We start from the raw sequence: 26,241 nt of genomic DNA on the forward strand, positions 1-26,241 counted from the left end.
AGCTTGTGAATCAGTGGTAGTATGCAATTTGCATACTACACGCTGATACACAATGGGAGCGCCCCCTAGCGGCCCCTGCAAGAATGCAGCCTAAAATCTGCGAGGCATAAGAGCCTTATGCCGCGCAGATTTTAGCCTGCAGTCGGTGTAACGAGGTTCCTGAATCAGGAGCACTCGTTACACCGGAGCAAGTAAGCACTTGCGCTGCGTAACCTATGGTTGCGCGGGCGCAAGTGCTTCTTGAATCTGGGCCATTGATTTTAATGAGGCTAGTTCACATATGTGCGATGAATTCGCACCGAGCATTGCCCAAAAAACTTGTGCGTTTTCTAGGCATTGCGGTGCGGCTCAGGTGCGAATTCAGGCCCATTATCTTCTATAGGCATGGATCTGATTCGCACATGTGTTGCGTTCTGAACAGGGATCATGAGGGGGAACTTCATGCCAAATTTTAAATAAAAAACCGGCATGGGTTCCCCTCCATGAGCATACCAGTCCCTTAGGTCTGGTATGCATTTTAACGGGAACCCCTACGCCGAAAAAACGGCGTAGGGGTCCCCCCAAAATCCATACCAGACCCTTATCCGAGCACGCAGCCCGGCCAGGCAGGAAAGGGGGTGGGGACGAGCGAGCGGCCCCCCCTTCTGAATCGTACCAGGCCGCATGCCCTCAACATGGGGGGGTGGGTGCTTTGGGGCAGGGGGCGCCCTGCGGACCCTCCACCCCAAAGCACCCTGTCCCCATGTTGATGAGAACAGGGCCTCTTCCCGACAACCCTGGCCGTTGTTGGGGTCTATCGGAATCTGGGAGCCCCCTTTAATACGTGGGCCCCCAGATCCTACATCGTACCCCTACCCATTCACCTGGTGGAAGAAAAACGTCAATAAAAAAACACTACAAAAGTTTTTTTTTTTTTCGTTAAAGTGTATTTTGTGCGTGTACTCGAGAGAGGAGCCGGACTGCAGGAGTTGGGAGTAGGCAGGCCTCCCCCAGAGGCAATCTGCCACCTTTCTCCATGCCCCGGGTGGCAATGGTGGGTGTGTGAGGGGGTCCTCCCACACAGCCCGCCCTACCTGCTCCGCTTTGAAGCCCAACGGGGCAGAGGGACTCCCTATAAAGGAAGTGAGAGGATCTAGCCCGCTCAACCAGCCCCGTTAGTCCTTCGCCTCTCTTTTTTTAGAGACCGTGTGGTCAAAGTGAGTGCATGTTAACCCAATTTTGAGTGCGTGTAAGTGTGGTGGTTTTTGTGGGAGGGGGTGGGCGTACTAAGCGCAGGCTTACCTCGCATAGCACACCCACCGGGAGCCAGGCTGAGACCACCAAACTCAATTCACATGTAGCTGAGACCGGGATCCGAACCCCTAGCTGCAGAGGTGATAGGCTTGTCAGTGCAGTGCCAATCGCATTGAGCCACCGCAGCTCCCCACTACAAAGGTTTTTAAAGTAATTTATTAGGCAGCTCCGGGGGTCTTCTCCCGCTCTCCGGTGCCTTTTCCGTGCTCTCCGGTGTTTTTATTCCTTCTGCCGGGCACCACCGCTATCTTCTTCCAGCTCTTTTACTAGCAGAGGCCTGGTCTTCCTTGTCGCCTTCTTCCCTCTTCTCTCCGGCCTCTTTTGCCACTCTTCGGTGCCTTCTCTGCGCTCTCCGGTTCTCCTCCAGCTCTCCGGTGCCTTCTTCCTTCTGCCGGGCACCACCGCTATCTTCTTCCAGCTCTTTTACTAGGCCCTGTTCTCATCAACATGGGGACAGGGTGCTTTGGGGTGGGGGGGCCGCAGGGCGCCCCCTCTGCCCCAAAGCATCCACCCCCCCCCCCATGTTGAGGGCATGCGGCCTGGTACGGTTCAGGAAGAAGGGGGGCGCTTGCTTGTGCCCACCCCCTTTCCTGACCGGCCGGGCTGCGTGCTCGGATAAGGGTCTGGTATGGATTTTGGGGGGACCCCCACGCTGTTTTTTCCTGTTAAAATCCATACCAGACCTAAGGGCCTGATATGCTCATGGAGGGGAACCCATGCCGGTTTTTTATTTAAAATTTGGCGTGGAGTTCCCCCTTTATGATAACAGCGGCGAGACTTCCTCCCCTCTCCAAGGTCATCAAATCCTCAGCTAGAACGCGAAGGAACCGCTGAACAGCTGATTGAGAACTTGGCAAAGAAAACGGAGCTCAAAAACGCAACGCACAAGTGTGAATGCGGCCTAAATGTATGCAGAATGATGGGAACAAAAATGTTGTTAAAATTTCACAATGCAGAATTTGAAGTAGAGTAGAGAAGAATGGATTTTTAAAGGTAAAGGGATACTAAACCCATAAAACCTGATCTTTCTTGATTAATCATAGGAGAATGATATGGGCTGTCATCGCTGACCTCCCTCCAAAAATGTTAGCTGCCTGGTGATATTTATTTGAATTTATGAGAACAAAAGAGCTAAAACTAAAGCTGAGATTGGGACTTTATATATGAGGCAATAGCTATGACTATATATACCTCCATCCCTTGTACCTTTGACAAAGAGGATGAACTGTGGGACTTTATATGAAGCACACTACTAAGTTAAATGAACCAATCAGTGTAAACATTGTTTATTAATACAAGAGGCATACATACACATGTAAAATAGTAAAAAAGTGAAATAATATACTAGTAGGTCTCAATAGATAATGTCTAACCAATTCATGATAATACATAATTGTCTCAACATAGTATACATAGTAATGACCTTAGGTATGTAGACCAAAATTGTAGTAGTGGCATATAGACATAATAACAATGGTAGATTGGTTCATTAAAATAGACTATAGTATAATACAGATATTGAACATTGACATAGCATCATAGGAAAGCTCTACGCGTTTTGTGGTTACATTACCACTCATCAGGAGCAGATGCAGAGTTTGGGGGTATCTTTCTGTAGTAAATGGGTACGATTGTTGGTGATATCAATGGTAGGAAGCACTAACAAAGACGTCATCCCCGGGAACTGAGACGGTAACACCTGAGGCAAAGCAATGGCACCAGCAACCAATAGTAGGTAGACATATGCACTTCGTAATTTTGTTTTCGTCATAAAAATACATTTATTTAGTTACTCCCGAAAATCGTTTTGATTTATTTCGTTTTTCGTTGGGAATGGCTTTCGTCCGAAAATCCAGATATACTTGGTTTCTGTCGAATGGTTAAAGAATATTCGACGGAACATCGAAATTTTACGCCGAATCGTACATTTCCGGTCGAATATTCCGCCTACAAGAATTCTAATGTTGTATGACTACTTGAATCTATAATCTCTCTATAATGTGGATGTCGAATATATTCTCTCTATAATGTCTAATCTATTCTCTGTAATGTCGAATCTTTTGTCTATAATGTCAAATCTTTTCTCTATAATGTCAAATTTTTTGTCTATAATGTCGAATCTTTTCTCTATGTCGAATCTTTGCTCTATAATGTCGAATCTTTTCTTTTCTCTATAATGTCGAATCTTTGCTCTATAATGTCGAAAAGTACCGTATGTGTGTAGTAGAATATCAGGTTTGATAGACAGATTGCTATTCAGTCAGCGTCATGTCGAATCTCCTTCTATATCGAATTGTTGTTATTCGCAACGAAAACGAAAATAACGCATTTTTTATTACGGATCTCTAGGTTTTCGTTTTCTGCGCTTTCGTTATCGTTTGTTAAAACGATAATGAAAATACCTGAATTGCGGACTAAAATGCATTCGGACGAAAACAAATGCACATGTCTAATAGTAGGCATAAAAATAGGAGCGCCAGTTTTCAACTGCGATATTTATATTTAGTAGGGCTGTTACTGATTACAATTTTCGTGTTCGATTAATCGATTAATCGACTAATTTCGATTAATTAAAACGCACATACCGATCCAACTACTTTTAGCTGATCTCCTTGCATTGCAACTCTGCATTAGTCAGTGGTAAATGTGGTATACACTATATACAATCACCCGACACCAGTTAGTTTCCACAATCCATGACTTAACTTCACAGTTCACACAATTACGTTTTAAATGACGTAAGTAATTTTTTCTTATAAAATTTTAAGAAAAATTTAGAAAGTTAGTTTAACTTTAATTATAAAACGTATCTAGTATATTGACTGTCAGTCACTTTATAGTAGGCAAGAAGGCATCACTTTAGCCAGTCACACAGACATACCAGAGTGTTTACATTTTCTGGAAGCAGACATGATCGCATTTTATTGACAATATACCCTGAAGAACTGAACAGTCTTTCGCACGGAACAGATGTTGCCGATACACAAAGAATTGTCTGCACAAAACTGCTTAGGACAGGAAAACGATGGTTATTTTTGCCCCCTTCCCCTGATGGAACCTGATGCATCCTCCTGCTCCACAGATGCAAAGGTACCTCAATCCAATGGGTGAAGTTTGCTCGCATCCAGCAGGGTAAGTCTCACTGTCCAGGCTGTCCGGTGACGTCAAGAATTCTGATCGATCAAAAGAATTTTGATCGATCAAAAAATTAAAGATTAATCGAGGAATTAATCTTTAATTTCCCCAGCCCTAATATTTAGTGATGTATAGAGTTCATATTGTAAATAATTCCCAGGGATATCTGCAGGGGTATATAGGAGGAAATAATCCAAAAAGATGCAACAGTGTCTTGCAGTGAGGTAAGCTAGAATGTTGGCGCCGTGCATATCTGGTGCATAAGTACCAGCCGTAGGCCAGAGGTTACCATCAACGTCACGCAGCGTAATTAGGGTGATTTATTTGTATTTATCCATTGGATTCACTTAAGCTTTGCTGTTAGAAATCACAGGGCCCCATACAGCCTACCCCCCCCCCCCCCCCGGGCCGAAAATGACTGAGAACATAAGCCCAGATTCACGTAGATCGGCGTATCTTTGTGCGGGCGTAACGTATCCTATTTACGTTATGCCTCCGCAACTTAGACGGGCAAGTGCAGTATTCTCAAAGCAATTGCTCCGTAAGTTGTGTCGGCATAGCGTAAATAGGCCGGCGTAAGCCCGCCTAATTCAAATGTGGAACAGGGGGGCGTGTTTTATGTAAATAACTTGTGACCCGACATGCGCCGTCCGTGGAATATCCCAGTGTGCATTGCTCCAAAGTACGCCGCAAGGACGTATTGGTTTCGACGTGAATGTAAATTACGTCCAGCCCCATTCACGGACGACTTGCGCAAACGACGTAAAATTTTCAAAATTCGACGCGGGAACGACGTCCATACTTAACATTGGTACGCATGTACGTCTCATATAGCAGGGGTAACTTTATGCCGGGAAAAGCCTAACATAAACGGCGTATCTGTACTGCGTCGGCCGGGCGTACGTTCGTAAATTCGCGTATCTAGCTGATTTACATATTTCTAGGCGTAAATCAGCGTACACGCCCCTAGCAGCCAGCGTAAATATGCAGTTAAGATCCGACGGCGTAAGAGACTTACGCCGGTCGGATCTAATACAAATCTATGCGTAACTGATTCTAAAAATCAGGTGCATAGATACGACCGCTCAGACTCAGAGATACGCCGTCGTATCTCCTTTGAGAATCTGGGCCATAATGTTTGGCTCCTGAAACGCATTGGATCTTTTACTTCAGTATTAGTAATATTGAAATAAAGCTTGGACTCAGATATTTCAGTCTGGCAGTTTTTACGATTTAAATTAGTTTTTATTTTTTTCTGTCTGTGTTCCTTTTGGGGAGATTCATCCAATCTATTTGGCATTTACTTTCACTTTTGTTGATAACGATAAACAGGACAAGAATAGGGGGGGGGGGGGGTTATCCAACGGGGATACTAGTTCTGGTGACCCAGGGGACTATCAGGGACTCCCACAATTTGGAGGGATGTCTTCTCACTTTCTTTTTTGGCTATGGGACAGAAAGTTGAGGGAAATCTTCCCAATAGGACACACATGGCAAAAAAATAAAAAACTCATGGGGGTTATTACTAGTAAGTTTTGCCTTTAGTTCTAATTTAATGGAACAAAGTTGAGTGTGAAAAGTGTGACCAAATTGTCCCCTTATTGCAGGAATATTGGCGAACCATAAGCAGCTGAGCACTTAGTAGAGTGGTGTCCAGAAACATAAAGACTTTAAAGCAGAGTACACCTAGGGCCCGTCTTTATAGAGGCACTGGGCCAGGGGTCAAGTCCTGGGGAAAAAAGTGTGGGAACTCCCACCCAAGATCCACTCCCCCACCCAAAAAAAAATTGATACGCTCATATGCATAATTACTAAAGCGCATGTTTTTTTTTTTTAAGCAAGTTCTTTCTAAATCCCACAATGTCTCCTGGGAACAATGACAAAAGCTCCCAGGAGACATTGCGGCATCGAGGAAGTGACGGAATACCCGCACACTACCTGATGAATCCATATACAGGAAGCGGCCAGTAACATAAAAGATTACTATGGTTCGCCTGCCCCTGACAGTGAGTCAAGCTGGGCATCGCCGCTTAGTGAAGGATTGGCTCGGGCGGCTCGGCTGCTCTAGTCCTGCAAAGGGAACTGCGTTCCTGCTGTAAAAAAAGTGCAGGAACTCCGTTCCCGCAGTACTTGAGCCCTGCACTGGGCCAATATACCTATCAGGTGGATTTACACTTGAAGGAATGGGAGAAGTGGGAAAGGCTGGATATTCATGCCAAGACAAAGGCTGCAAGGTTGTTAAAGGAACTGTCTTTCAGTTCATGACCCCTCTCTCTCTATATATATTTATTGGCCTCTGAGTAATGTGATGTTGTTACAGCACGATTGGGACTATATCCAGATTTTGTTTTGTGGTAGGTCTGTCAAAGATCTTCATCTTGTGTAAGGTATGCTCATTAAGGACCTGTTCACACAAGAACGTAGTGGTCCAGGGCAACCCAAATACATAAACAAGCCAAAGTTGTCAGTTCACACTACAACATTGCACTGAAAAAAATAATAACACTCCAATGCATTCTCTGCATTAAGGTAAAAAAATGTCCTACTAGCTGTCCTACCCCCCTCTGGCTCCATGTGACTACTCCAGCGTCGCTCCCCTAACTTCTTGCTTTTACAGTAGAAACTGAGGGCAGGTATCTGCTGCAGACAACTTGTTTGCAGAGCACACTGGACTTTATAATAAGAAAGCCCAACAATGGCTTTTCACTTGTTGGATACTTAAATTTTTTTCTACGCACGATCGGAAATTCTGACAAGAAAACCGTGGATTTTTTCTGAAGGAATGTTGGCTCAAACATGTGTTGCATACACAAGGTCACACAAATCTTGTCGGAAATTCCAACTGTCAAGAACGTGGTGACGTACAAGACGTATGACGAGCCGAGATCAATGAAGTTCAATAGGCAGTTCGGCTCTTCTACTTAATTCTAAGCATGCAGGTTTTTTTGCACATCGGAATTGCATACAGATGAGTGGATTTTTCGATAGAAACTTTTTCCATCTGAAAAATAGAGAACCTGCTCTCAATCTTTTATTGGCGGAAATTCCGACAGCAAAAGTCCGATGGCGCATACACATGGTCGGAATTTCCGTCCAAAAGCTCACATCGGACTTTTCTTGTCGGAATTTACGATCGTGTGTACGCAGGATAACAGACATAGTGGGGTCGGTGTGCACTTTATTGATCGTTAAGCTGTGTGAATCAACCCCAGTGTCTCATATTTAGACCAGGAAAACTTTGAAAGTACACATAGTGGTAATATTTCTTTTTTAAGTGTATTTTGTGCGTGTACTCGAGAGAGGAGCCGGACTGCAGGAGTTGGGAGTAGGCAGGCCTCCCCCTGAGGCAATCTGCCACCTTTCTCCATGCCCCGGGTGGCAATGGCGGGTGTGTGAGGGGGTCCTCCCACACAGCCCGCCCTACCTGCTCTGCTTTGAAGCCCAACGGGGCAGAGGGACTCCCTATAAGGGAGTAAGAGGATCTAGCCCGCTCAACCAGCCCTGTTAGTCCTTCGCCTCTCTTTTTAGAGACCGCGTGGTCAAAGTGCGTGCATGTTAACCCAATTTCAAGTGCGTGTAAGTGTGGTGGTTTTTGTGGGAGGAGGGTGGGCGTACTAAGCGCAGGCTTACCTTGCATAGCACACCCACCTGGAGCCAGGCTGAGACCACCAAACTCAATTCACATGTAGCCGGGACCGGGATCCGAACCCCTAGCTGCAGAGGTGAATGGCTTGTCAGCGCAGTGCCAATCGCGTTGAGCAACCGCAGCTCCCACACAGTGGTAATATAATGCAGAACCATTTCTGGTTAGGCACCCCTGGAGTCTGAATTTATTTGGAGGTCGCTCATGCATATCCATCATATTGTGTCAAGTGAGCAGAAGCTTCTGCACTAATCTCGGAACAAGTGATATAAAGAATTCTCTTTTTTTCCATTCCAGACCAAAGCGTGCACCTCTGGGAATTCGTACGTGACCTTTTGCTGAGTCCGCAGAAGAACCAAGAAGCTGTACGATGGGAGAACCGCAAGGAAGGAACGTTCCGTGTCGTTAGGTCTGACATGTTTGCCCAGTTATGGGGGGAGCAGAAGGACAACAAATGTATGAATTATGAGAAGTTAAGCCGGGCACTAAGGTATACATATAAGGGTTAAAAGAACTGTATAATAACATTATAAGCGCAAAGTACTTCTATTCCAGCCAGAGATACAGCCTTTGACATTTAGATTGTGCATTCATGGGCAGCTGTTATGTACTGCCTATAGACACCAACAAATAAACATGTGGAAGGTTAACTTAATTGTTTCTGTTACAACTCTATCTGTATATTTTATCTATTATAGTGACAACTTAAAAAAAAGTTAAATTTGAAATATTGTGTATGAATATTTACAATATTTTGCCAGTAGATGGAGCCCTAAGCTCCATTTTAGATGTTTTCATCTATTTCTTTATACCCTATTGGAAAAAAAATCATGTTTACACATCTCAGTAGTTAAAGGGTTAGTCCACCTTTCCTGCACTTTTCCCATAAATACCCCTATGCCTTAAAGCAGTGGTCGTCAACCTTGTCCTCGGGGCCCACTAACAGGCCAGGTTGTATGTTTTACCTTGGGGATATGCAGACTAGAATACTGCAATCACTGAGCAGTAAATCATATCACCTGTAATGTATTTCAGTTATCTTGCAAACCTGGCCTGTTAGTGGGCCCTGAGGACAGGGTTGATGACCACTGCTTTACAGGATACCCAGCAGATTACATACAACCCATACCTCCCAACTGTCCCTGATTTGGAGGGACTGTCCCTGATTTGGAACAATGTCCCTCTGTCCTCCTCATGTGTCCCTCATTTTGGTCTGATCTCTGATCTCTATAGTTGTATATAAAATGCACTTTTTATCTATCAAAAAGTGTTTCCCCAGTGCTAAACCTTTCTTCCAAATTCTAAATGGCTGCATTTGTAAATTCCAAAATCCAATATAAAAGGAATAGTAGTGGTAAAAAAGCACTTGTGGGTTTAACCAATCTTGTTTTTTGTGTACTATTCTCCTTTAAGGGGGCGTGACAGGGGGTGTGTCCTATTCCTACATAGTTTTGCTGGTAGGTGTCCCTCATTTCCATCTCAAAAAGTTGGGAGGTATGCAACTGCTCATCTGGTAAAAATGGTTCTCCTTTTCTACTCCATATATGTATATATATATATATATATTATAGACTGTGTGCTGCTTATGCTAGAGGGAGAGCACACATTGTGCATGTAAACAGCTTGAACAAGCAGGAGCGCTGGGGGGGGGGGGGGGGGCACACATTTAATGTCTCTTATAGGCTATGCACAGTTTACACATATGGAGCTAAAAAGAGATCAACAATTTTTACCGGCTCAGCAGTGATATGTAATGTATTGGAGATGCTGCAATGCATGGGGAATTGCAGGAAAGGTGAACTAACCCTTAAAGGATAAATTCACCTTTTGGAACATGTAACGTGTTTCAGCTCCTGCTGCATCTATTGTATCTATTATTTCCGCTGCTGCCTCTGTAAGGAGAGAGAGCAGCGATGATGCTCTCTGGCACAGTGCTGGATTGGGCTTGGATTAGTATAAAGGGGGGGGGGGGGTGGTAGGGAGCTGCATAGAATGCATTAAGATACAAAAAAAAAAAAAAAGTGGAGCTGCTAAGTAAGCAACATCTTTTTATCTAACCCCTAGTGTTCTGAGAATTCTTTTTCTTTTTTCATGTATGTTCTGCAGCAGTGCCCCAGTAGGAGCCGCTGAGTGTTGTGGTCCACCTGTCACCCTAGCATTCAATTTTCAGTCACCCAAGACAATGAACAGTTCATGTGCTTGTTTTTTTGGTTATTTTATTGAGGGAATTTAACTTGAATGGGGTAAGGAAGGTATGGGATGCCTGGTAGGGTGACCACATTTCCAAACTACCATTCAGGGACACACTCCCTTCCCAAAAATCAGCTTGTACTGTAACGACTCACAGCACAGTGATTGGACACAAGAGGCGGGATTTATGATTTCTCCAATCACAAGCAGGGGGCAGAATTGTGCTTCTCCAGGCATTCCCGGCCAGGGCAAATACTGTCAGTGAGTAAAGCGGTGATGTGGTGCCCTTTTTTGGGGGCATCAGATCGGACCGGGGGGGGGGGGGGGTGGCTGTGTCAGTTTCATTCCGGGACACTGTATTGTCCTGGTATGAATGTGCCCAGGACAGACCTGAAAAATTTGGGACTGTCCCTGGCAATCAGGGACACGTGGTCACCCTAATGCCTGGTGAATTGTAGAACAAACAATTAAACCGAACTACAGGGAGTGCAGAATTTTTAGGCAAGTTGTATTTTTGAGGATTAATTTTATTATTGAACAACAACCATGTTCTCAATGAACCCAAAAAACTCATTAATATCAAAGCTGAATATTTTTGGAAGTAGTTTTTAGTTTGTTTTTAGTTTTAGCTATTTTAGGGGGATATCTGTGTGTGCAGGTGACTATTACTGTGCAGAATTATTAGGCAACTTAACAAAAAACAAATATATACCCATTTCAATTATTTATTTTTACCAGTGAAACCAATATAACATCTCAACATTCACAAATATAATTTCTGACATTCAAAAACAAAACAAAAACAAATCAGTGACCAATATAGCCACCTTTCTTTGCAAGGACACTCAAAAGCCTGCCATCCATGGATTCTGTCAGTGTTTTGATCTGTTCATCATCAACATTTCGTGCAGCAGCAACCGCAGCCTCCCAGACACTGTTCAGAGAGGTGTACTGTTTTCCCTCCTTGTAAATCTCACATTTGATGATGGACCACAGGTTCTCAATGGGGTTCAGATCAGGTGAACAAGGAGGCCATGTCATTAGTTTTTCTTCTTTTATACCCTTTCTTGCCAGCCACGCTGTGGAGTACTTGGACGCGTGTGATGGAGCATTGTCCTGCATGAAAATCATGTTTTTCTTGAAGGATGCAGACTTCTTCCTGTACCACTGCTTGAAGAAGGTGTCTTCCAGAAACTGGCAGTAGGACTGGGAGTTAAGCTTGACTCCATCCTCAACCCGAAAAGGCCCCACAAGCTCATCTTTGATGATACCAGCCCAAACCAGTACTCCACCTCCACCTTGCTGGCGTCTGAGTCGGACTGGAGCTCTCTGCCCTTTACCAATCCAGCCACGGGCCCATCCATCTGGCCCATCAAGACTCACTCTCATTTCAGCAGTCCATAAAACCTTAGAAAAATCATTCTTGAGATATTTCTTGGCCCAGTCTTGACGTTTCAGCTTGTGTGTCTTGTTCAGTGGTCGTCGTCTTTCAGCCTTTCTTACCTTGGCCATGTCTCTGGGTATTGCACACCTTGTGCTTTTGGGCACTCCAGTGATGTTGCAGCTCTGAAATATGGCCAAACTGGTGGCAAGTGGCATATTGGCAGCTGCACGCTTGACTTTTCTCAGTTCATGGGCAGATATTTTGCGCCTTGGTTTTTCCACGCGCTTCTTGCGACCCTGTTGACTATTTTGAATGAAACGCTTGATTGTTCGATGATCACGCTTCAGAAGCTTTGCAATTTTAAGAGTGCTGCATCCCTCTGCAAGATATCTCACTATTTTTTACTTTTCTGAGCCTGTCAAGTCCTTCTTTTGACCCATTTTGCCAAAGGAAAGGAAGTTGCCTAATAAGTATGCACACCTGATATAGGGTGTTGATGTCATTAGACCACACCCCTTTTAATTACAGAGATGCACATCACCTAATATGCTTAATTGGTAGTAGGCTTTCGAGCCTATACAGCTTGGAGTAAGACAACATGCATAAAGAGGATGATGTGGTCAAAATACTCATTTGCCTAATAATTCTGCACTCCCTGTATGTACACTCCCTGTACACATCACTACTTCAGTCTCCTCCAGCACTTTCCTTGCAGACTATTCCTCTATCTTTCTCCTGCACAACTCTTACTTACAGGATCAGCTAGAACATGGTTTTAGTAGTCAGGCCTGACACTGGCTCAGCCAGGCCCCTTTCTTAGTGTAGAGAAAAGTTCTGTGCTAGCTATCCCCAGAATTTGGCTACTGCTCCCAGTCAGTCCTCGACTCCACTGCCCATAACACTACAGTCCTCTTCACTGGCTCTGCACCCATCCCAGATCGCATGCTCTCAGTCCTCTCAGGCGTGCCTCCCCACTGTTCATTTCACTCACCAGCCCTCCTGGCTTTTTTTTGAAAGGCTTCGTCCTGCACCCGAGCTTTAGGCCCCACACCCCCCCCCCCCAGACTAGGGAGCTCTCTCAAAGGCCCAGACAGCCTAGTACTCCATCTCCAGTTCTTCCATCTCCCCAGCTGGACTGACGCTGAGTATTTAAGGAGCCTTGCCCCCGATTAATCCAAGTTGGGGATTGGTTAGGGCTCCATAGAACACCCCAGGCAGCTCCACCTCTCCTCTCCTCCTCTCTAAGAAAGAGGGAGGTCTCATTGACGCTGCCTGAAGTGCCCAGCTGCTGCTCTGAGCCACTCCCAGCCCACACAAAACAAAACAAACAATTTACCTACTCTTCAAAACAAAAATCTTACTCTAGCACCTACCTAAGTAGAGGGTGCTACAGTTCATTAATAAAAGTGTATATGTAGAAATGGCCCTGACCCCTAGAGGGCTAATGATGACCTCCAGAGTCAGGTAAAGTTGACATCCTATCTTGAAGAGTGGGTTACCAGGCATGGTGGGTGTGATCCAAGAAGAAATGATGGCCGCCAGTCACTTTTTGAATGCGAACGAGAGATTTATTGTCTCTTAACAGCACTGTGGGAGAGAGGGTTAGAGCCAGGACACCCCTGAGTAGATGCAAAGATAATTGTCAGCCTCCAAGACTTCTATAGGTAGACAGCTATACAGTGGAAGGCCTCCAGCCAGATAACACTTCTGTAAAGGTAGGACTGCTGTCTTCTATGGCAACTAATCTTTGCAACAGTCAATAAAGCTAGTTGTATATAACTCTTGATAACACAGAACAGTCCTTTACTTATCTTACAGTATCCCACCATTGATCTTCACTCACAAAGCTCCTAGACTGCTCTGGTCCTTGCTCAAGGTTACTCACTGTAGTCTCCGTTAGTAAGCTGGATGGTTCCTTAGTGGCAACAGCTTCCCTTCTACCTCCGACCACAACTGGTTCCCTGTCTGGCTGAACCTTCTCAACTCGGTTGGACTCCAATCCTGCAGCCCCAACCCTATGCTACTTCTCTAGCTCCTGGATAGGCCCCAGGCAGCCTAGCAGCCAGGTGCCCCTGGGATAGGCCTCAGGCCTAGCAGCCTGGGGTGACACAATACATGTTCACCCAGACAGAACCCTAAACACCTGACTCCACCCAAATAAATAGGTTTTCCCAGCAGGCCAAGGGACTAAAGAAACCCCTGCCAATTAGCTGAAACACCCCATCCATTCATGATCTGACCTTGCTTAGTCCCCTGTCATTCTAATGTCACCAGCCACAGTGCCACCTAGTGACAGAAGAGAAAAGGTGCAGCAATTCTAGACTTAGCGAGGAATCAGCTGATCTTCTAACAATTAACCAGGACAATTACTACCTGGCAAACTAAATTTGTTAGCAACCCTGCATAAACACCAGGGTGCTACATATATATATATATATATTATTTTCATGTAATTAAGATCTTACTTACTTTCAGGCATTACTACAAATCTGGAATTCTGGAGCGAGTAGACGGGAGACTGACTTACAAATTCGGGAAGAAAGCTCATGGATGGAAAGAAGACTCAACTACATAAATAGCTATAAATACAAACAAGTGTGGCAAGATGAAAACGTATTATGGACAAGAAAGTGCACTGGAGCTTGAGGCTAACCACACAGAGACTTGTATATAAACACAATTCTTTTTTTCTTATAATTTTATATGAACAGTCAGCATACATTCCATGGAATTTTCAGAGATCTGACATTTCACTACTAAAAGAACTGTGGACCACATACTATACGGAACATTTCTAGTTGTACAGTTAAAACCGTAAAGTGTCTGAATGAAAGGCTCCTTGTAGCAACTGTCACTGTCCCCGTCATTCTCATAGAGCACTAAAGTGAAAGTAAAGTGCTGGCAGGCTATTTATGACAAAAGAATTGTCTTAAATGTTTCTCCGTGTGTTGGTATTTTTTTGTGTACATTGGACCTCCGTGTAGAACCCCAGTATGATTCTGAGCCAGGCCGAAGTAACTCCAATGCACATGTGCAGGAGTTATTTCATCTGGGTCCAGCTAATCAAGTGACTGAAGACTCTGAACCAGGAAGATGGAAATACTGCCAATGAAGGGGGTCGCTTTTGTAGGCAAGTTTGCCTTATTATGCGAATATGGCTAAAAAGTCCTGGTGCCATTTTTTTTTTGGTTGTTTACTTCTGCTTTAAGGGAAAGGAAGTGTGCAGCCGTCCATTGCTGACCTCACCTTCTAACCCAGTGGTTCTCAACCTGGGGGTCGAATGACAATTTGCCAGGGGTCCCCAAATCCCGGGCTGTTCCTGAAGCCCACACCACTCTCCCAGCCTTTTTGGTGGCCGCCCAGCAGGGCTGTCCCTGGAGGGATGGGGATAATTAGGATAGAGAGAGATAAAAGGGAAAGAAAGGAGAACAAAGACAGAGTGGTACATCCAAAAATGTACCATAAGGGGTTTTTAATACTGTACAAGTGAAAGGCACTCAGGGAGCGCTAAATGTCTGTGGGTTAGGCGCACAAATTACTTGTCGTGCCTTGGGTGCGGACAACCCACGCTACGAAAATGATTTTTATGGTTAGGGGTCCCCACAACTTGGGAAATTTTATCAAGTGGTCACGGCACTAGGAAGGTTGAGAACCACTGTTCTAACCATACCAATTCCCTTAGTTCTCATAGACTCACTGATCACAAAGGGGGGCGCACAGGCTGCTCGAGCATGGGAGGACGTCTAGTGAAGGCCTCCCGGCAATTCAGGTCCGCGCTGTAGCCATCATTCAACTATACCGCGGACACCAAGAGGTTAAAATGCAAATCATATAATAACTTTTTTTAAATGCGTTTTTTTTTTTTTTATTGTTATTCTGTCTCTCACTGTTTAAAAAAACCTACCATTAAAATTATAGACTGATGATTTCTTTGTCGGTGGTCAACCATACAAAATCAGCAGGGGGATCAAATACCTTTTTCCCTCACTGTATGCTGAAAAATACATATGTTCAGTTACAAGGCAGTACACCTGATTAAGGTGTTTGGACACTGGGTGTGAACTATATTTACAATTATTATTTTTATTAGTCTAAGTATCCCAACCAGCTGAAAGGGAGAGGGGTTTGCACAACAGGACCCACAGAGATCCCGGAGGTAACACAAATGTTTAAAAAAAAAAAAAAAAAAAAAGGGGGGAGGGAGATGCCAAAGAAAAAAAAAGGGGGGGAGGGAGATGCCAAAGAAAAAAAAAAGGGGGGGGGGGAGATGCCAAAGAAAAAAAAAACACATTGTGCACTTGAGCATTATTAGGTAGATTCACGTAGGGGCGCCTAACTTTAGGGCGGCCTAGCCTAGTCTTTTTAGGCTACACTGCCGTAAATTAGTTAGGCTAGTAGTGATTCTTAAACCACTTACCTGCTAATTTTCGGCGGCGTAGCCTAAAACGAGCGGGCGTAAGCGCGCCTAATTCAAATGACTTGGAGGGGGAATAACTTTAGGCGGCCTATCACTTACGGAAACGACGTTAATCGACTGCGGTGGGCTCGCGTTCGTTCGGGAATCGTCGTAAATGCTCATTTACATAATCTACGCCGGCCGCAATGGAAGCGCCAACTAGCGGTAAGCCAAAACATTGCAATCTAAGATAGGACGGCGCAAGCCGTCCTATCTTAGATATGTTTAAGTGTATCTCTGTTAGAGAATACACTTAAACATAGGTCGGCTTAGATTCAGAGTTAGGTCGGCTTATCTGTAGATAAGCCGGCCTAATTCTTTGTGAATCTACCTACAGATTTGTAATGTCTGTGGGCAAGTGGTTTGCTATGTATGACAGTAATATGTGGTTATAGGCGTTACAACACAGAGGCACAACATGATGGTCTGCCAGTGATGTATTCTATTTAACACTACAGTATATGGCCTGTGAATATACTTTTTTTTTTCTATTGTAGGTTTTTAATTTTATAATAAAGCTTTGTTTATCTATATGTTGTGCAATATATGGTGCCTACAAATTCCCTTCCACCCACTTTCTTCCTGAACTTTAAAAAAATATATATTGCAGCTTACCATTTCTTGAATGTGGTGGCAGCATTATTTTATTTTTTTTAGGCTTAAGTTACAGAGATGAGACAAACCATTTAACACTGGCAGGGATGCCTACAAATGATTAGCTTTTACGTAAACACTGTATCCCAAAAACTAAAACGAAAAAAAAAAATGGTTTGCTGTACCTGCTTATAAAGGTTTTAGCTGGAGTTTGGCTTTAATTTGTTAGTGTATCTAAATATGCTAGTACATCCAACACATCCCTCCCCCAGACTGACAATGCTGCTGCTGCTGCTGCTTCCAGTGCTCAAACATTCAGAATAGGGGCATTCTTATACATGTGGTGTGTTTTTGGCCAGATCACCAGGTGAAAACAATGGGTAAAAAAAGCCTAAGAAGAAAGCAAATGCAGCCACCATATCTAATGATTGGTGAGCTGCAATACAATACATTTTTGGTTTTGCGTTTAGGCTCCATTCACACTTGTGCAGCTTGTAATGTGCTTTTGGACATCAAATTCGCATGACAAGCCACATCCCATGTTTTCCAATGAGTACTGTTGGGACTTCAGACACTCCTTGGTATCTTTATTGAAGCATTAAAATGACATCACAGGTATGACAGGGAACATTTTTTGCGCAATTAGTAAAAATAGAGCGACAATTTTGAAAAAAATTGAATATTTTTTACTTTTTGCTATAATAAATATCCCCCAAAAATATATATATAAAAAAAAAAAAAAATTCTCAGTTTAGGCCGATTCGTATGCTTCTACCTATTTTTGGTAAAAAAAAAATTTGCAATAAGCGTTTATCGGTTGGTTTGCGCAAAATTTATAGAGTTTACAAAATAGGGAATAGTTTTATTGCATTTTTTTTTTTTTTACTACTAATGGCGGCGATCAGCGATTTTTTTTCGTGCCTGCGACATTATGGCGGACACTTCGGACAATTTTGACACATTTTTGTGATCATTATCATTTTCACAGCAAAAAATGCATTGTTTATTGTGAAAATGACAGTTGCAATTTGGGAGTTAACCACAGGGGGCGCTGATGGGGTTATGTGTTCCCTGAAGTGTGTTTACAACTGTAGGGGGGTGTGGCTGTAGGTGTGACATCATCGATTGTGTCTCCCTAAAAAAAAGGGATGACGCGATCGATGACGCCACCACAGTGAAGAACGGGGAAGCCGTGTTTACACACGGCTCTCCCCGTTCTTCAGCTCCGGGGACCGATCGCGGGACTCCAGCTGCGATCGGGTCCGCAAGTCCAGGAGCTTCGGACCGGGTCGGGCGCCCACAAACCAACGGCTGGGTACTAGTACAGGACGTACCTGTACGTGGATGTGACCAGCCGTGCCATTCTGCCGACGTATATGTGCAGGAGGCGGTCCTTAAGTGGTTAAAAGGCGAAAATGTTCCCCGTCATACCTGCGAGGTCATTTTAATGCTTCAATAAAGATACTAAGGCGTGCAGCACGATTCCGGATTTGTGCATGTTACTGAATCTCACAAATGAGCTGTACAGCACCCTGGGTTCCAGTCAAGAACTCACCATTGGTTCAACTTTCATATGATATGAGGTCCCTAGACTTCAATGTTAATCCCCAAAAGTTGAAAGTTTTACATCCAACAGTTTATAACAGTTTAGTCAAAGCAAAAGTCACCTTCAAGTCGCACCAATGCAAAGTTGAGTCCAAGTAGCACTCCAAAGTCACTCGACTTTGGAGTTGTAGAGGTGTGAATGGAGCCGCTTTAAAAGGTATTGTAATGGCTCATGTTTTTTCCCTTTAATGCATCCTATGCATTAAGGTGAAAAAACACCTGTCACTGCCCCCCAGCCCCCCCACCATTTTACTTACCTGAGCCCCTTCATCTCCTCAGGGGGGACACGCCGTCCTTCTCTCCATGGGGTCCTGGCTCTTGCTTGGATAGATTGATAGCAGCGCAGTTACTAGCTCCCGCTGCTGTCAAACAAATACAATGACGCGGGAATCAGGCCGAGTCCGGCATTCGTGACTATAGAGGCAAATGCTGGACTTGGGAGTGAACACGCAATGTTACCCCCCCAGGTTAAGCGCTTCTCCTAGGGGGGTTACCTAAAGCGGGGAGGAGCCTCGAGAGCTGCCGAGAGACCCCAGAAGAGGATGTTTGGGGCCACGCTGCACAGTGGAGGCAAGTATGACATGTTTGTTATTTTTTTAAAAACGATCCTTTACAATCACTAACTATATCAAAAACCAAAGTGATATCATTGCTATACTAAAGACATACTTGTTAAAAGGATGGTAGAGAGAAGAAGAAAGAAGAAGACAAGATACACAAGGAAAGCACTCACATTGGCCACATCCGTCCTCAAAGTCAGATTTTGCCCACTCTTTGGATTGGGTATTTTTCTATATTCTTAAAAGGATGGTATTCATACTTCTCTTTCCTGCTGCTTGAATTACTGAAGATGCCCAGATCCTTAAAGAAACTGTCTGCTGAGAAATCAACACTTCCGGGAGTGTTGATGTCCATGGTTTCCAGCAGCTCACTTTGGTTCTGCTGGCTCATCTCCATGTCAGTACCGGCGACAGTGCCCATGTACATATTTGTATGTAGGGGCTTCCGTTTTCCCACATTGAGGTGGCAGGAGAAGCGTCCTCACAGGCTCTAGGGCCACATTGTTCCATTAAGCCGGGGTCCTTCAATTGCAGTCTCTGGGTGAGTTTACTTATCTGTAAATGTAAAATGAACCATCTATATTGACAAGAGACGTGATCCCAGTACGTGAAAAACTGTGAATTTCTATTTGAGCATCCCTCCTCTCAGGGGCGGACTGACCATTGGGGCTCTCGGGCACTGCCCGAGGGCCCCATGCCTCTAGGGGGCCCCATCAGGGTTGCCAGGCTCAATAAAACCAGGGACAGTATGTAAAAATCTGTGTTTTTTTTTTTACATCTGTCCCTGATATGTCTGAAACCGACATGCTTTTGATGTGTAAATCCTGAGATTTTAGCTGCCCTGCCTCTGCACGGTCTCCTGGCGTGGTGGCCATCTGTATGCCCGGGGGCCCCATGAGTTGTCAGTCCGCCCCTGCCTCCTCTTTAACCCTCCCTATGTGCAAGATACCGCTGCAGATTAAACATACTAGTGTAACTGAGTTTCATGCTTTATAATTATAAAATTATGGTCGCCCCTGCCGATATTTGGACAGGCCATTGCCCCCAGCACCAAAGTCAAAAGTCTAGGAGTCATTTTTGACTCCGACATGACAATGGATGCTCAAATTGGGTCAGGTGGTCTCACTATCTCCTGCATCTACTAAGAAGACTCATGCCCATCATTCCGAAAAAAGACACCGCAGTAGTAGTCGGAACACTAATAAACTCCAAGCTTGATAATGATGATAACTCCCTGTACCTAGGTCTCCCAAAATACCAGATTGCCCGTCTGCAAGTTGTCCAGAAAACGGCAGCGCGACTGGTAACAGGCCAAAAAAAAACCCTGGGAATCGATTTCCCCCACCCTGAGGTCCCTCCATTGGCTGCCCGTCAAGGACCGAATCACATTCAAGGCCCTCTGCCTGACACACAAGTGTGTACAAGGCATCGCCCCCCAATATCTATGTGGGAAAATAAAATACCACAACCCCAATCGCGTTCTCCGATCAGCCAACCAAAATCTACTACAAATTCCCAAAGCCCGTTACAAGAGCAAAGGAGAACGAAGATTTGCAGTCCAAGGACCTAGACTGTGGAACTCATTACCAACTCATTTACGAACGGAAGAGAATCACCAGGCCTTCAGAAAGAAACTCAAGACCCACCTTTTCTGAAGGCTAAATAAAAGGAAAATGGATGCCAAGCGCCTTGAGGCGATTCAATTCGCATTTGTAGCGCTATATAAAGTTATTCACTCACTTATAAATACAACATACGATTTGTAATAACTTTTGTATAATAATATAGGAAATGTATTTAAATTTAAAACTAAAATAATGTATTTATTCATATATCTTTCATATATTCGAATCTGTTTGAGCAAATCATGTTATTTATGTCTTGTTTATTAATATCCTCGCCATAGAATTTATTCAATATTCCACTGTGCAACTTTCAAGGCCCAGACGAAGCAGAACTGTCCGGAAAACGCGTTGGCCATATTGCTTTCATTGTTTGGGACCCGCACACCCAAATTCAAATTGAGACTGTAAAGTATTTTTACTTGAATTTTTATCTTGTACTGCCTTGTGGCAGAAAAAAAAATATCTATTTTTCTATAAATTAAAGTTTCTGTATTTGATTCTTTATACTCCTCAGAGGCACAATCAAAGTCCCACCCTGCTCCAAATCGCCTCCCCCTTCTTTTTCCTGTAACATATTTACACGGTCAGCAGAAGGAACCAGCTAAAGCTTTAAAGTGGAGGTTCACCCAAAAACTAAATTTTTAAACATTAGATTGAGCTTGTTTTGTCTAGGGGAATCGGGTGTTTTTTTTTAAATCGAAGCAGTACTTACCGTTTTAGAGAGCGATCTTCTCCGCCGCTTCCGGGTATGGGCTGCGGGACTGGGCGTTCCTATTTGATTGACAGGCTTCCGACGGTCGCATACATCGCGTCACGATTTTCCGAAAGTAGCCGAACGTCTGTGCGCAGGCGCCGTATAGAGCCGCACCGACGTTTGGCTTCTTTCAGCTACTCGTGACGCAATGTATGCGACCGTCGGAAGCCTGTCAATCAAATAGGAACGCCCAGTCCCGAAGACCATACCCGGAAGCGGCGGAGAAGATCGCTCTCTAAAATGGTAAGTACTGCTTCGATTTAAAAAAAAAACACCCGATTCCCCTAGACAAAATGAGCCTCAATCTAATGTTAAAAATAGTTTTTCGGGTGAACTCCGGCTTTAAGGGACCAAAGCTGCCAAAGTAGGGATACACCGAAATTTAGAGTGCCGAAACATATGGCTCGAAAATTTTGTTTTCGGCGCATTGCCAAAAGAAAAAAACGCTAATAACGGAGCCGAAAATGGGGTGAGGTGCCGCCCCCCACCCCACCTATCACCGGGGGGCCATTCTGGAGCGCCCCAGTCCTCTCCCTTCCCTCCTCGCCGCAATCTGCGTGCGTCACGGAACTGCGCAGACTGCGGTAACAATGTCCCGCCTCCTTTAACAGACGGCACACTGATCCAATGGTGGGACATTGAATCAGTGTGTGACGTGATCACAGGAAACGGGACATTGTTACTGCGACCCGGGTAATTCAAATACAGCTTTGTGACACAGAGATCACCGCCGATTCGGGCACTGGCAGGCTGCATGACGAGCCCAGGTGAGGCTGCATCTTATGGGCACAGGCAGGCTGCATCTGAAGGACAGTGGTGAGGCTACATTAATCTCTTGCATCATGGTCTCTGACCACCACCTGCATTATGTCCGCAGTCTCTGACCACCGCCTGTATCAGATGGTAAGGGACTGAGGACATGATACAAGAAATGGTTAGAGACTGCATTTTTCTTGAGCTTTTCTTGCACGAAACTTGCCAATAATGGGCAACAATAAATTCATATTAATTTAAATTGATGATATCAATTAAAAAGTTGAATATAATACAACTGTATATAAAAATGTAAATATTTTTTTAAAACTTTAATTTTCAGTATCGGTTTTTGGCCTAGTGTATCCTTCATTTTTGACTTCGACACCAAAATTTCCCTTCAGTGCACCCCTATGCCAAAGTGTTTTCCTAGCAGACGTCAGGGGACCATCTCCCAGCAACATTTAGCAGTTGGTGGCAGGAAAATATGTACTGTTCTTTTACAGGTATGTCTTCGCTTATAGTGGTATATCTTCTACTATAATGACAGGGTTGCTTTAAAGAAATCAGAAAACGGACACTTGTTTATCCAACAATCACAATTTTCATTTTCAATGTTCTTACACCTTTTCAACATAATAAATTAAAATAAAATTGGTTCTATGGTACATTTGCCATTTGATCCAAGTTGTTCACAGGGGAAAATAGAAAAAAAAAGGGCATAAAACAAAAAGAACCAAAAGAATAGATGGTTATCCTAAAATACAAGCAGGATCACTCAGTGCATGTCCTTTTGCAGCATTGCAGGAAGTAACCAGTGTTGTGTGGCAGTTTTTATCCTCCTATCCTTCAGTCTGAGAGGGAGGATTTGGATTCCGGTACAACCAATCATCTTCCACCACCGTTGCCGCCTCCTCCGTTTCCTCCTTGGTTGCCAGCATCCGACGCTCCAGACATCATCAAAAATAGAACAACAGGGATTATGTACATCCACTGAAAATACAAGACCACGACATGTTATTGCATAGGACAGACTTCCAAAGGAAGAAGATACAAAAAGAGGTAATAAAATTATTAGGAAATGGCCAAAAGGTTTTTTTTTGTAACAGGATTAAAAAAAAAAATGTTGCCTCTAGCAAAAGGCCTCTTCCAGATGTCTGCAGGTTCTGGTTAAAAACTAAAAAGTAAGAATTTGATAGGTTGCTAGGGGCAACAAAGATTCATTGGATTAGGACATTTATAAGCGAGGTTTCAAGTAAAAAATAAAAATTAAGTAGGAAGTAGATCAGCATTTCACCAGTTTTCAACTCAATATAAAAAAATTTTTTTAAATAAAAGCTGCAAATTAACGCCCACAAGCAAAAGTTTTCATGAATGTTCATTCATGAAAACTTTTGCTTGTGGGCGTTAATTTGCAGCTTTTATTTAAAAAATTTTTTTTACACATATTACATGATACATTAGTATGAAAATCAACAGATCTGTGTGTGCTCACAACGTGCTTCTTGGCACGTTTAAGTTCTGCGACAGCTCTGAGGTTGAATGTCGCCATTATACAAGTGATCGCTGTTTCACAACTAAAAAACGACAGTCGCCATTTGGCTAAAAGATCACAAAACAGACTCAAAGATTAACGCCAACAAATTTGCATGAAAAACGTGCAACTGTCGATTTCAGACAACTGTGTCAATAAACGTTCCCCAATGACGCGATTATCTTTTTGCAACTCCAAAAGTCCAGGACAATGTAGCATGCATCCTCTGCGCAATCTTTATGGTTATAAAACACAAAAGATCTTCAATAAGATTCACCTACCACACTTTGCCATATTTTCCATATCTTTGGGGAGGTATTGGTAAAAAAAAAAAAAATCCCTCTTCTAATCTAAAATTACCACTACGTAGAAGGCAAGCCTGCCCCTGAGCATTAGCGCAATTGTCTTCAAAACTGAAGTTTAAATTAAAAAAATCTATATCTATTGTGACAGGTAAATCTGTGGGTGTTGTCACAGACGGGACATACATTTCTGCCTTGTTTAGACAATACACCAATTGTTATTAGGTGTCGGCTGCAAATGTAGCCAGAAATGGTCTAAGGGCGTTGAAAGACTTCAGCTGTTCAGAATAAGGGAATAAAGGCCTCTATAAGTAGTCCAGAGGATTACCACTGATTTGCTGCATGCTGAGGCTTTCTGAGTGAAAGAGAGCAGTACTAAAAGTCTTCTGAGGAGGTGACGAGAGGATTGATTTTTCTGTGTGATAAAAATCAAAAGACTATTGTTTTTCTGCTGTATGACCAGCACTGTCTATCCAGCAGTAGGCTGTGCTAGACTTCATAGATAGGTTCCTGTGTGGAAGGTACCTGTGTGGAAGGTAGACGCCCAAAGTGGCCAGGGTTTATTTTATGTTTGATTTTGTTTATGCTGTTTGGATGCTTGCACTTGTTTCCAGCAAGATGGAAGAAAAAAACCCAAATCTTTGTTTTCAACCGTCTTCGACTGCCTGTCTGTATAAATTCAGTGTGTGGTGAACCCATCCAAGGGGTCACACACCCCGCTACCGAGCTAACCCCTTACACTATATACACAAACACTAAACTTAAGGAACACTTTTTAATCAGAGTATAGCATCAAGTCAAATAAACTCCTGGGATATTGATCTGGTCAGTTAGGTAGCAGAGGGTTTTTAGTTCAACACAAAAGCAGTTGAAATTGATTAACAGGTGAACTGGATGGGCAACGAGACAACCTCCAAAACAGGAATGGTTTTACAGGTGGAGAGGCTACTGTTTTTTTCCCCTACTCATCTTTTGACGTTTTTTCACTCGTTTTGCAATTGGCTAGGGTCAGTGTCACTACTGGTAGCACAAGGCGATACCTGGACCCTATAAAGGTTGCACAGGCAGTCCAACTCCTCCAGGATGGCACATGAATATGTGTCGTGAAGAGCATGGAGGAGATTCCAGGAGACAGACAGTTACTTTAGGAGAGCTTGACAGGGCTGTAGAAGGTCCTTAACCCATCAGCAGGACCGGTATTGGCTCATTTGTGCAAGGAGGAACAGGATGAGCACTGCCAGAGCCCTACAAAAATTACTTCAAGCAGGCCACTGGTGTGAATGTCTGACCAAAAAAAATAAGAAAAATCACAAAACAGACACATGAGGGTTGGTCAAGGGCCCCACATCCTCTAGTGGACCCTGTGCTGACTGCCCGGCACTGTGGAACTCCATTTGCCTTTTCCATTGAACACCAGAATTGGCAGGGCTACCACTGGCGCTCTGTGCTTTTCACAGAGGAGAGCAGGTTCAGCATGCACACGTGACAGACGTGGAAGGGTCTAGAGAAGCCGTGGAGAACGTTAAGCTGCCTGTCACATCGTTCAGCATGACCGGTTTGGTGGTGGGTCAGTGATGGTCTGGGGCAGCATATCCATGGACAGATGCATAGACCTCTACAGGCTACCCAGTGGCACCCTGACTGCCAATAGGTATCAGGATGAAATCCTTGGATCCATTTCAGACCCTATACTGGTGCAGTGGGTCCTGGGTACCTCCTGGTGCATGACAATGCCCGGCCTCATGTGGCAAGAGTATGCAGCCAGTTCCTAGAGGATCATTTGATACCATTTAATGGCCCCCATGATCACCTGACCTAAATTAAATAGAACACCTCTGGGACATTAGGTTTTGGTCCAACCAACACCGCCAGCTTGCACCTCAGTCTGTTTAGGAGCTCAGTAATGCCCTGATCCAGATCTGGCAGGCAATACCCCAAGACATCATCCGTTGTCTAATTAGAAGCTTGCCCCAACGTTGTCAGGCATACATACAAGCACGTGGGGGGTCATACAAACTTGGTACCATTTTGAGTAGCTGCACTGAAATGTCAGCAAAATGGACTAGCCTAGTGCATAATTTTTCACTTTGATTGTTGGGGTGTCTTTGAATTCAACCCTCTGTAGGATCTTTATTTCCATCAAACTATGTTGCATTCTTTCATTCCTAACTCATTACCCAGTCCATATCAGAATATGTATCCAGCATTCCCATTGAGATCTGGTACATGTTCAAAGTTTTCCTTTATTTTTTTTGAGCAGTGTATATAATAATATAATATAGCTCTATCTAGTGAACCAATGTACCGAATAATGGTAATTAACGATTTCTTTCATTGCACTGATCAGATCTGTGAATGGAGGAGAGCCTGGTTACAAGCAAAGAAAAAACTTTTCTTAAAATGGAGTTCCACC

General features: G+C 43.9%; 2 protein-coding genes across 9 annotated transcripts in view; one reads left to right on the forward strand and one right to left on the reverse strand.

The window, feature by feature from the left end:
• LOC120916494 (ETS-related transcription factor Elf-5-like) overlaps window positions 1–14,946 on the forward strand; it is a 31,660-nt gene extending 16,714 nt beyond the window's left edge. For 3 of the 7 annotated variants that reach the window (XM_040327487.1, XM_040327489.1, XM_040327490.1), the window contains exons 6-7: window positions 8,369–8,561; window positions 14,121–14,946. In XM_040327487.1, coding sequence (XP_040183421.1) covers window positions 8,369–8,561; window positions 14,121–14,220 — 293 coding nt within the window. In that variant the 3' untranslated portion in view covers window positions 14,221–14,946. The remainder of the gene's footprint in view (window positions 1–8,368; window positions 8,562–14,120) is intronic. The other 4 variants (XM_040327483.1, XM_040327484.1, XM_040327485.1 and 1 more) reach the window with 2 other exon arrangements.
• A 7,627-nt stretch (window positions 14,947–22,573) lies between these two features.
• Window positions 22,574–26,241, reverse strand: part of EMC10 (ER membrane protein complex subunit 10) — a 55,444-nt gene continuing 51,776 nt past the window's right edge. The window contains exon 7 of one of the 2 annotated variants that reach the window (XM_040327491.1): window positions 22,574–22,985. In XM_040327491.1, the coding sequence (XP_040183425.1) occupies window positions 22,881–22,985 (105 nt within the window). In that variant the 3' untranslated portion in view covers window positions 22,574–22,880. The remainder of the gene's footprint in view (window positions 22,986–26,241) is intronic. The other variant, XM_040327492.1, reaches the window with a different exon arrangement.

The sequence above is a fragment of the Rana temporaria genome, chromosome 10, assembly GCF_905171775.1.
Source record: "Rana temporaria chromosome 10, aRanTem1.1, whole genome shotgun sequence".
NCBI classification, from domain to species: domain Eukaryota; kingdom Metazoa; phylum Chordata; class Amphibia; order Anura; family Ranidae; genus Rana; species Rana temporaria.